This window comes from Hydra vulgaris, chromosome 07, assembly GCF_038396675.1.
Source record: "Hydra vulgaris chromosome 07, alternate assembly HydraT2T_AEP".
In the NCBI taxonomy this organism is placed as follows: domain Eukaryota; kingdom Metazoa; phylum Cnidaria; class Hydrozoa; order Anthoathecata; family Hydridae; genus Hydra; species Hydra vulgaris.
In genome coordinates this window covers 14,687,282-14,699,536 of record NC_088926.1, presented here as the reverse complement: position 1 = coordinate 14,699,536, position 12,255 = coordinate 14,687,282, and the positions used below count along the sequence as shown (strand labels likewise).

Genomic DNA, 12,255 nt, shown 5'->3' with positions numbered 1-12,255 from the left:
TTTTTTAAATTTACAAACACCCTTAAAATCTTTTAATCTTTGCAAATACCCTTAAAATCTTTTAATAGTTGGTTAAATAACTCAAAATAAAAGTTTTTTATCATTATATTGCACAAAAAACTTTCAAATTATATATACAGATGCTTTTAACAAAATAAATAATCATTTTTGAAATTTGTATGTAATCTTTTTTTTTTTTTTTTTTTTTTTTTTTTTTTTTTTTTAAACGCAAGATTTTTTTTAGAATATTACAAGGGACCTGTTAATAGGTTAAAATTCTTGATCTGGTTTTGTTTAAAAATTTTGATGAAAAATTTAAAAATAAAAAAGATGTTATTACTTGATTGAATTGAATTTTTAATTTGTCTATAAATAGGAAAGGTAGATCTTAGTGAAATGAAAAAGACTGACTTTGCACAAGCCAAATACTACTTGGACAACATAAAAAAAGAAAAATTTAGACAGCGTAATGTAACAACTAGTACTTCATGGATTTGGCATGATCAAGACGAACTTTTAAAACATACAAAAGAAGGATATTTCGAAAAGTATCATGAAAGGTATTTTTAATCATTCTAGAATTTTTTTTGTTTGTTTGTTTACAATATTATTACTTAATTAATATTAGCAATACTACAAACAGCAAAACAGTGTAAAAATTTTGGATAAAATTATGTTATGTTATTATAAATTTTGCTTTATATTTTATAAAAAAACATTGAGAATAAAATGTCTTTTTATTTAATTACAAAAAGTTAGTTAAAAACCACAGTAAGGTAGATACAAACCACAGTAAGGTAGTTATAAACCGATGTAAAGTAGTTTACAGGCACAGTAAGGCAGATTATGTTAAAAATAGCAAAGACTATAAAGCTTCTAGATAAATGTGGGGTTGACATATTATATATACATCATAATAGGGTTTTTTCGAAGGAATGCTCCCCAAAAAAACCAGATAAATTTCCAGAAATACTCAATCAAATGTAAATATTTGATTGAGTATTTCTAACACATGTTCAAAAACTTTTTCTTTTTTTTTTAAAGAAAATAGAAGGGTAGATTTTGTATTTAACAAAACTATTTATGATTCAATTTTTATTAAGTTCTTATTAAGGGACAAAAAGTTGCAGCAAAATGGGGTAAACTTAAATATAAATCAGTAGTTCTTTTAAACCAAAATTAGGCTTAAAACAATGTGGGATTTTTAATTGGCTAGTACACAAGTTTATAATTGTGCATTAAAAATTTGATTTTTATATTATTAATCATAAAAAAGTAAATTATTTTTAAAGCAAAGAATAAAAGAACATATTTTTATTTACTATGGACTAGTTTAACATAACCATTATTAGAGGTTTGAAAGTGAATGCAAAATAAGATTAAATTAATGGTAAAGATATCTTACATTATTTTAATCAAACTTCAGATATATTATGTGTGAGGAGGGGTATGTAATTATGCATGAGGAGGGGTATGTAATTATGTGTGAGGAGGGGTATGTAATTATGTGTGAGGAGGGGTATGTAATTATGTATGAGGAGGGGTATGTAATTATGTGTGAGGAGGGGTATGTAATTATGTGTGAGGAGGGGTATGTAATTATGTGTGAGGAGGGGTAATTTTATTTAAAAATCTTTTACTACCTTTCTAGTTTTTGCTGTTTTTATTTTTAGCTATTCTTACTAAAGTAATAAGTATTTTAGTATTGTAATTGTAAGTTTCCATATAGAATTTCAATGATTACGGGGCTTCCATCACTAATTATTGAAGAGAGTGAACCAATTCAAGTAAGACTTTTTGGTGAAGGTCAGTTTTACACCTTACGTCATGATAGTGAACCAGTTTCAAAAGATATTCCTTGTTGTTTGTATGGAGATAATAAGCTTTGTCGATTTTGCAGGTATTTTAATATTTTTTCTATTTTGATAATTCCTTTTAATACTTTCTCTGGGTTACTTTATATATATATTTTTTTAACTGTGTAAGCAACATTACAATTTCTTAATAAGTAATTTAATAGCTTGAAATAGACATAAGTTATTTTTTATCATTTTTAATTCAACTGGATTTAGATGCAAAATAATTGTATATTTTAACAATAATGTTTTCCTTAAAAATCCTCATTTATGTAAAAGGGTTTGCTTTATTTAGTATATTTATTTAACATTTTTTGTAGTTTTAATTGCCAAGGATTATAATCAAATATACTGATTTTTTAATAGCTATTTATGGCATAATATTTTTTGGTAAACACTTGGTATCAAAAATATTTTAAAAAATTCTTACTCTATATATTTCAGTCAGGCGAATAAATATGAACAGGGTCGATCTTTTAGTGAAAGTGCATTTTATACATTGAAGAAAATTTTTTTTTAATTATTTTTACAAAAATGATCATGTATTAGCAATAATGTATTTATTCATTTTATCATTAGTGGAATTATTGATTTGTGAAGAGGTTAGATATTCATCTAACCTCTTCACAAATCAATCAAACATCAATGGAAAAATGCATCAGTCAGCTAGACATACTTAAGAGAAGTATAAATAGCTTTAAATGGATTGTATTTAATATATGACTACTAAAAAGATCCATGACAATATTCTAAGGTTAGTGATCACTTACCATTATTGACTTCAATTAAGCTTAAAGGTCATCATCAAGAAAATGTCAATAAAAGAACAGAGGATTTAAGCGTTCTGGAATATGTATATGAATATATTTATGTCTGGAATCATCCTAATAAACTTATATAATGGTTATTTAAATAACAGTTTCACTAATCTTAACTTTATTGGTAATTTCGAAAATTGACCTGTGCCAAATCTAAATTACTATGAAGTAAAGTTTTATTTTTAATTGCTATTAGTTTTCCTTAATGAACTTCTCCAAAGTCACTAAACTAGCCAAAAACAATTACTTTACCAACAATACATAAAAATTGAAAAAAATGAAAAGCTTTTAAAAACATTTGAAAATATTTTCAAATGTATAAAAAAGAACTCAATCTTAAAATATTTTACTATAAACAATAAAAACGAATCAAAACAGATTTTGATACTATTTTAGAAAAACAATTTAACATTACAAGAATAACTCATAACTCTACAAATTGTTAGGCTTGTAAAAATCCTGATAAGACAATGGTAACTGATGAAAATATAAGCAGCTTTTTCATAACTAAAAACAAAGAAACACAAGAATCATTTCAATATTGAAATAATAAAACATTAAACAACAACAGAACATGCAGTGTTACACACTAGCGCAATCGTTAAGGAAATTATTTTACTTATCAAACTGGATGAGAGTTTGACCATACATCTTAAATTTCTTATAAATGAACTAATCAAACACTTCAGCAGCAACAGTTTTCATTTGTTGGGAAAATGCTAAACAAGTTTTAGGGTGCAACTGTTTGACTTTGCAACTGGGACATTCTTTTTATAGTAAAAACTTTATTTTTGTCTCTATAATATGTCTGTAAAATTGTCAGCAAATTTCGGTAAATGATTTTTACTATACTATAAATTGAACAATTCATTTGAAATCCCCAATTATGAAATTAATTTTTTTTTCTTTGCTACCTTTGTGAATAATATTTTTCTGTAAAAAGAAGTTATGATTTTTTTTTTTTTTAAACATCTTTGCTTCCAACAAGGCTGCAAGCAACCACTAATTAAAGTTGGAAGTTACTGGAAGAGAAAAGATAAAGATTGTAGAGCAAGATAACGATTGACAGACGACTTAAAGGGTTGCAAATTATATGAATCAGGAAAGTAAGATGAAGGTAGCGAATTCCAAAAAACTGATGTTTGAGGAAAAAAACTAGACAAATAAGAGTTTTTGGAGCACTTAAGAACAGTCACAGAAAAAGGATGAGACTTAATTGAATGACAGAGAAAGGACATCATTAGAAGATTCGCCCCAGATATGGCAATAGTATTCCTTACAAGGCCGGATTTGAGATTTATAAAAATAGAGAATAGAATCCAAAGTAAGAAAGTGTTGAGCTCGATAAAGAAATGCAACCTTAGCAAATGCTAATTTTGCAACAGATTTGATATATGGTTTCCAAGAAAGATAGGCAGTAAGAGTTAATCCTAGAAGATGAAGAGTAGATGACTTATCAAGTACATTACCGTTCATAAATATAGGAAGATCTAAATTATTGCGATAACGACTGGCTTAAAAAAATTTTTTTGAACTTCAATACAGAGTTTTATCTGTAATAAAGTTTACCAGCCACTGTGACCCCCATGCTTTAGCAGGAGTGAGACCTTTTCAAGCTCAAATGCCCCCTCCAAGCAATCAGAGAGTGTTGGCTTCTTATCATGACAAGAATAAATGGTAGTATCATCAGCAAACAATGCCACCTTAGATGTGAGAATATCTGGAAGATCGTTAATGTAAATTAAAAAGTATAGGGCCAAGGATAGAACCTTGAGGAACCCCTGAAGTTACAGAATAAGAAGAAGAGTGCTGTTCATCAAAAACAATTTTTATACTATGATTGGAAAGGAAGGATTCAATAATCTAGATGTTGCCAGATACACCTTAAGAAGAAAGCTTATGGAAAAGACCAGCATGCCAAACTTTATCAAAAGTTTTTGAAATGTCAAGAGCAATGGCCTTAACCTCTCCACCTTTATCTAATGCACGATAAAACCTATCAGTTATTACTGTTAGCAAATCAGCTGTAAAATAAGAAGATCAAAATCCATATTGATGGTCAGAAAGTAAGTTATTAGATTCAAGATGAGAAATTAAGTGTTTGTTAATTAAAGATTCAAAAATTTTGCTTATGATAGGAAGAAGACTAATGGGACGGTAGTTAGACGAATCAGATCGGTCTCCATAATTTTTGAAAATAGGGATAACAGATGCCACTTTCCAGCAGGTTTGAAAACAAGACTCTGATAAGCACTTGTTGAATAGTTTTGAGAGTATAGACGACAGCTCCGGAGAACACTTCTGCAAGACAATAACAGGTATGTTGTCCGGGCCACAAGCTGTAGAAGAGTATAAGCAGGAAATCACTTTAGATACAGAAGCTGGAGTGATATGAATGTCAAGCAATCAATCAATCTGTTTGTTGGCAATATCAGATAGATTGTAACTAGTGGAATCAAGAGATGATATTAACAAAAAGTTCTTAGCAAACAAATCAGCTTTGTCTTTAGGTGAGGTGACAAAGTCTGAACCATACAAGAGAGGTGGAATTAAAGATTTGCCCTTATTATTAATACTATTAAAGATTCTCCAGAAGTCAAGAGAGCTTAATTTTTGTGATGAAATACGAGATTTCATGACCTCACAATAGCGAACTTTGGCATTAGACAAAACCTTTTTACAATGATTTCTAGCAGTAGTAACAGACGTCTGTTTTCTGGAGAATTGTTTTGCTGATAGATATGGAAGTAATGGTTTTGATTGGCAATCACAGCAGCACATTGTGAGGAAAATCATGGAGGAGAGTGAGGCTTGACCTGTAATCATGGAGAGGGAACAAAAGATTCCATGAAAGCTTTAAGGTAGTTGTAAGAGGTACGATGATAGGGGGATTCAGGTGATGAAGAAAAATGAAATATTAGTTTTAGAGAGATCAAACTGTGATCAGAAGCATCTAAGGGTGAATGTGAATAAACTGAGCACTGACTATGATCACTAACTATGACAAGACATAAGTCAAGTAGAGAAGGTAGATGATTCGAGTTGTCTAGAAAGCGAGTTGGAAAGTTTACTATTTGAGTTAGAGATTGAGAAAGACAAAAGTTGTGGGCTTTAATGCCTGCCGGATCACTGACACAAGAGATAAGCCATTCAGAGTGGTAAGCATTAAAGTCACCAACAACAACTATATTAGCTGATGGATAAAGAGAGAGGGCGTGGTCAATATGATCAGAAATAACATCAAAAAGAGTTCAGTCTTGAGATAAAGGAGAGCGATAAAGAACAAATAGAAAGGCGATAGAGTGAAGTGGTGGTAAATGAAAGCACATGAAAAAATAGTCTGTGGATTCAAACCTTGTTTCACGACAAATGGGTGAATTCTTACGAATGTAAATGCCGAGGCCAAGCATGTGACTATTGGAGTCTTTACGAATTAGAGGAAGATAACCATCACACTAAGATCACAAGATGAGACAGCTGAACTCAATATAGTCTCACAAAGAGCAAGTAGGCCTGGTGAACTTTGCAAGAGATATGACTCAACAGAAGAAAAGTTACTTCAAAGCTTAGTGAATGATAGGTTTAGAGAACTTGGTGATGATGATGGTTTTTTGTGTTTTATAGTTTTTGGTACTTTATTCATTTTTAAATTTGATTGAAGAACTTGACTCAAAGCATAGATAGAATCAGAACACTGCTAAATAGCCCAAGCAAATGCCTCATTACTACTAATAAACCCTAAGCCGTAACAAAGGGCTCCAAATGTCTGACCTGACAGGTTTTCAGCTTCACCTAGAGTATTAATTTTTTTTTGTTTAAAATTTTGTTATGATTTCTTTATCACCGTCAGAAACCCACATATCATTCCTATTGTTATAGGAATGATATGTGGGTTTCCTTTATATAAATTAGAACTCCTTCACCTCATTTATTTGTTTGTCTCAATAACAAAAATCAGAATTATTATGCTCAAAAATGCTCTGTTGGTTAAGTTTTGTCTGAACATTTTAAGAAAGACATTACTACTTTCTTGTGATATATTTGTTGTTGCATTTATCTATCAATTTGATTTGTTTTTGGTCAAGATGTCAGACGTTTGGAAACACTACACCTTAAACAAAGGAAAAACAGTGACTTGCAAAATATGTGGAAATACCAATAAATAATCAAGTTCCTCAACTGGAATGTGGTCACCTAGACAAAAAACATGGAATGAAAAATAAAGCACAAGAAAAGTTGACAACAAAAGCTGCAACAGAATCAAAAAAACCAAAGATTTCAAATTTTTCCCAAAGCAACTAATTGAAGAAGTGATTTCAAGACTTACAGCACTGGATGGATTTAGTTTCCATGCCATTGTTAACAGCTCTTTCATTTGATCTGCCATGCATGAAAAAGGTTATGATTTTCCAAAAAATCGCAAGCAAGCAGTCCAGTCAGTTAAAAAGTTTGCAGCTGGCGTGAGAAATGACCTTAAAAGCACTTTTAAATCTTTAGTAACCATTGGAAAACGCTTTTCAATTACACTGGATGAGTACACTTCTTTGAAAAATTGAAGGTAATAAGAATATATTGAAGGTTGAAGAATATTAATATTCATCAAAAACACATATATTGGAATCTGGGCTTGACTCAAATTTCTGGATCACTGCCAGCTGAGAAAGCTGCAGCAGTTATCACAAAAAAGTGACCAAATTTGGGTTGAACATTAGCGACAGCATTGTCTGCTCAGTTACGGATGGAGCTTCCATGATGGTTAAGTTTGGAAAACTGGTTTCAACTGAGCATCAAACGTTTTACACTCATGGAATTCATTTGGCAGTTCAAGAAGTGCTGTACAAGAAGTCTTTCTAAAAAATCAATAACAACACGTTACAAGTAACAAGCAACAAAGTCAGCAGTGATGAATCCGAATCTGACACCGAAGTCAGTTTTCTTGATGCTGCCATAGATGAAAACATTCCCATTCCAAAAGTGAAAGTGCACTTGCAATCTGTCATCACAAAAGTCCAAAAAATTGTCAAGTTGTTTCAAAAATCTCCAGTCAAAAATAATGTCCTCCAAGAAGAAATCAAGAAACAGCACAGAAAAGAGGTTTTACTAATCCTTGACTGCAGAACAAGATGGGACAATCTACTGTTGATTCAACAGTTTCTCAAAGTTAAAGATTCACTCAGAAAAATATTGAAAGACATTTCTCCACATTTGATTTGCAGTGAATTTGTAGTGATGATGAAGTAAATATTTTATACAATATTGTTGCTGCTCTTGAACCAGTCAAATTGGCAACAGTGGCCCTTTGCCGACAGGATGCGACTCTTCTTACTGCTGAGGGAATATTAAAGTTTCTTGTAAACAGACTGAAACAACAAGATTCAACTCTTTGCATTGCAATGAAGAGTGTAATTTTGAGACGTTTTGAATAGAGAAGGCAGAGCAATCTTGTAAGTTTGTTCAGATACCTATCCAGTTCAGAATGTTTATCCAACATTGAAGAACATGGAGTCTTCAAAATGCCTTTGAAGTTGGTACTTCAAAAGACTACTGAAGATTTGTTGTCTAGACTATTCCGAACAAATCCAGATGACTTAGAATTCATTCAAGAAGTGTGTGGCTCAGAAAATCTCGATGAAAACCCGCTTTCACTTAAAGATGAACTCGAGGAAGCAATTCAGCTTTCTGCCAAAAAACAGCACCACAGTTCAAACGACAAGTTCAAAGCCATTTTAAAAGAAATGTTGATCTATGAAGCTACTGGAAAGAGAACTGCCAATCTTGAACTTTTGTTCAATGCACTGGAGACTATCCCTCCAACAAGTATTGAGCCTGAGTGAGCCTTTTCTGCTGCTGGATTATTTGTGACAAAAATTTGATCCAGAATGAATGACAAATTACTTGATACACTTTGTTTCCTCAAAGCTCATTTTTTATCAATATAACAATTATCAATAAAGATATTAGATCTGAATCTTATAAAGATTTTATTGTGAAATGAAAAAAAAATTTATATGAGTTTCTATGATTTTTTTATTTTTTACAGATTTTACCGATATTTATAGGTAAATTATGCTTTTTTTTTTTACCAATTTACCGGTAAATTTAAAAGTCACTAAAAGCTCAACCCTACATGATAGTATCATGTTTCTAAACAGAAGTGCAAACTCTAATTCAAACTGAAATCTGGCTTACACAAGTTTTATTGTCCAATGATATAAATCATTGCCAGGTCTGAAATGATCTGAATGATCATGATAGCAATCAAAATATATGATAAACATGGAAAAAATGTGGTGAAGTCATTATTTAATGTTTCGAAAAAATGGTAAAAACTATATTTATTCTCTATTTAAAATTCAAGAAATATCAATTTATATGCAAAGAAAAAAAATTTGTATATCTGCTTTTTAAACAATAATAAATAATAAACTCACACTCATTAATTTCCAGCTTAATTATGTGCAGTTTCTTTTTTTTTACTTATTCTTTCCTTATTTTTATTTTTATTTTTTATTATTATTTTTTTTTTTATTTGTATTTTTCCCTTATTTTTAACATATTTATTGTGTGTAATGAAGTAATAAATAAATAATAAAAATATTTGTTTTATTATGTAAAATAAAAAAATTTAACACAAGTATGATGTATATTTTTGTAGATACCTTATAAAATATAAAATTTGTTTAGTTATAAAATAATTGTTTTTCTAGATAGTTAAATAAATTTATAAAATTAAGTATTAAGTAATTTTTTGTTAGTGTTATAATATGTACATGGAATAATAAACAAATGACAAAGTTTCACAGCTGTTTTTTTTATGAGCAAATATCTTTTCTTTCTTTTTTTGGCAATTCTTATTTTTTATCAATAGTTAAGGTCTTTTTATCAATAATACAATAAAAAGTTGATATGTAAACTTCTGCAGCATCAAACAGCAACGTTTTGTCAAAAAAAATTTGACACAAACTTCTGATAATATAAGAATGCAGATTTCCTTTTATTTGAAAATATTTTTTAGCAATATTTTTTGTCTATATATTTACATTATTAATATTTATATAAACATATATAGAAGCTAATCACTTATAAAAATAAAAACATAAGTAAGCTAATCACTTTGAGTAACTTAATTATGATTAAAGTTTGGTTTAAAAATAAAAAATAATAAAAAGCAGCATTAAAATACTCTAATTTAATTACACATTTTTTTACTTATGACACCTGAATAACTCTAATTTAATTACACATTTTTTTACTTATGACACCTGAATAACTGTAATTTAATTACACATTTTTTTACTTATGACACCTGAATAACTGTAATTTAATTACACATTTTTTTACTTATGACACCTGAATAACTGTAATTTAATTACACATTTTTTTACTTATGACACCTGAATAACTGTAATTTAATTACACATTTTTTTACTTATGACACCTGAATAACTGTAATTTAATTACACATTTTTTTACTTATGACACCTGAATAACTGTAATTTAATTACACATTTTTTTACTTATGACACCTGAATAACTGTAATTTAATTACACATTTTTTTACTTATGACACCTGAATAACTGTAATTTAATTACACATTTTTTTACTTATGACACCTGAATAACTGTAATTTAATTACACATTTTTTTACTTATGACACCTTGAATAACTGTAATTAAAATTAATTAAAATAACTGTATTAATAATTGATGATGTTACATGTTGGTGCTAATATGAAGTCTGTTCATATTAGCACCACACACTATATTAGTATACATTATTTCTTATTTTAGTGTAAAAATAGAGTTGTCGCTGGAAACTCTTTTATTCAAACTTAATTCAATCAATAAAGTTTCTTTATGTGAATCGTTAAATGTTAAAAGGATGGAAGTCCAAAAATATAAACTTTTGGAAAACTAAAAAAAACTGCATTTAATCATGGATTTTTTGAATCTTTTTTCAGCCAAGTCTTAAATCTCTAATAAAATTAGATTAAGAATGTTAGATTAAGAAATACCCTTTGCTCCTAATGTCTTTCTTAATTAGTTGCAAACACACGTGCAATCAAATAGTTGCAAACATACTTGCAATCAATTAGTTGCAAATGCACTTGCAATCAATTAGTTGCAAACACACTTGCAACCCAAGCTGAGACTGAGAAGGATTTCATTTGGCAAATTTTTTATAAAGAGTTTTTTTTTATAAAACAAAATTAAAAAAATTAACAAAAGAATTCAAATATTGTCTTCTATTGTCTTACTTTCATTTTACTACAGAAATATCTGGCTCTAAAGCAGCTTTTGTTAACTTACAAGAACATTTTCCCAATTCAAACAAGGTTTTAAATGACAAAATGCCACAACCTACTATAGAAGATCTTCAATCTCCAGCTCTGGTTACCAAGGCAGAAATAAAATGGACCTTAAATGTTGTAATGTCACATTTTTCTTTAAAATCATGTTTAAATTTAAATGAAATATTCAAATCTATGTTCTCTGATAGTACAATAGCATCAAAGTTTGCATTAAGCAAACAAAATGTGTCTACCTCATAAATTTTAGTTTAGCACCATACTATTGAGAGCAACTTATATCTGAAGTCAAAGCATCACCCATCTTTGTTTTGTTATATGATGAGAGTATGAATGTAATCTTTAAAAATGAACAAATGGACTGTGGAGTTAGATACTGGGATTCAAATTCGGGTGTTGTAAAAGCTAGATATATTGATTCTAAATTCCTCAGACGTCCTAATTCACAGAATTTATTTGACAAACTTATTGAAGCAACAGAGATGTTTGATCTTTGAAAACTAATTCAAGTATTAATGGATGGTCCTCATGTTAATTGGGAGGTTCTAAAAATGTTAGATGAACATAGACAGGAAAAACGATATTCTGATATAGTTAATATGGGCAGTTGCAGTTTGCACATAGTTCATGGTGCCCTACAGACAGCAATAAATTCCCAAAAGTGGGAGTTAGAAAAAATATTTCATGCAATGTATAATCTTTTCAAAGAGTCACCAGCTAAAATAGATGAATATATTAGAGTTTGCGAAACTGATCTGCTTGCTTTGCCGTAAGTATGCATATTTGAACAGAAAAAAATATTATAATAAATTATCTTATCTTTTATATTTATATATAAGTTAAGAGCATTTCACCTTTTATAGTTTTGGATTTTATTGTATCAGTTTCTGTGCAACTCGCTGGATAGAAGATGAAGGTGTGGCTTCTAGAGGCATTATTGTACGGCCAAGCATGGTTAAAATTATAAAGTATTGGGAATCACTATGCAGAAGCAGACGTCCTAAAAATAAGAGCTATGAAGTTCTGGTAGATCATCATCTTCACAATTTTGTACCTTTGCGAATGCAGTTTTTCAAAGATCTTGCCAAAAAATTTAAAGGATTTCTAGTTCTATTTCAAACAGACAGACCTATGGTTGCATTTTTATCTAACTGTTTAGAAAGCATGTTGCGAAGTTTGATGAAAATGATTCTCAAACCAAACATTTTAAATGAAGCTGCAACTGCATATAGTTTAATTAAGATTGAAGTAGGTAAATCAAACAACCACCTA

General features: G+C 29.4%; 1 protein-coding gene across 1 annotated transcript in view; it reads left to right on the top strand.

The window, feature by feature from the left end:
• Window positions 1–12,255, top strand: part of LOC100206310 (transmembrane prolyl 4-hydroxylase) — a 47,037-nt gene that overhangs the window by 27,493 nt on the left and 7,289 nt on the right. The window contains exons 4-5 of the mRNA XM_065801151.1: window positions 377–560; window positions 1,730–1,900. Of these exons, the coding sequence (XP_065657223.1) occupies window positions 377–560; window positions 1,730–1,900 (355 nt within the window). The remainder of the gene's footprint in view (window positions 1–376; window positions 561–1,729; window positions 1,901–12,255) is intronic.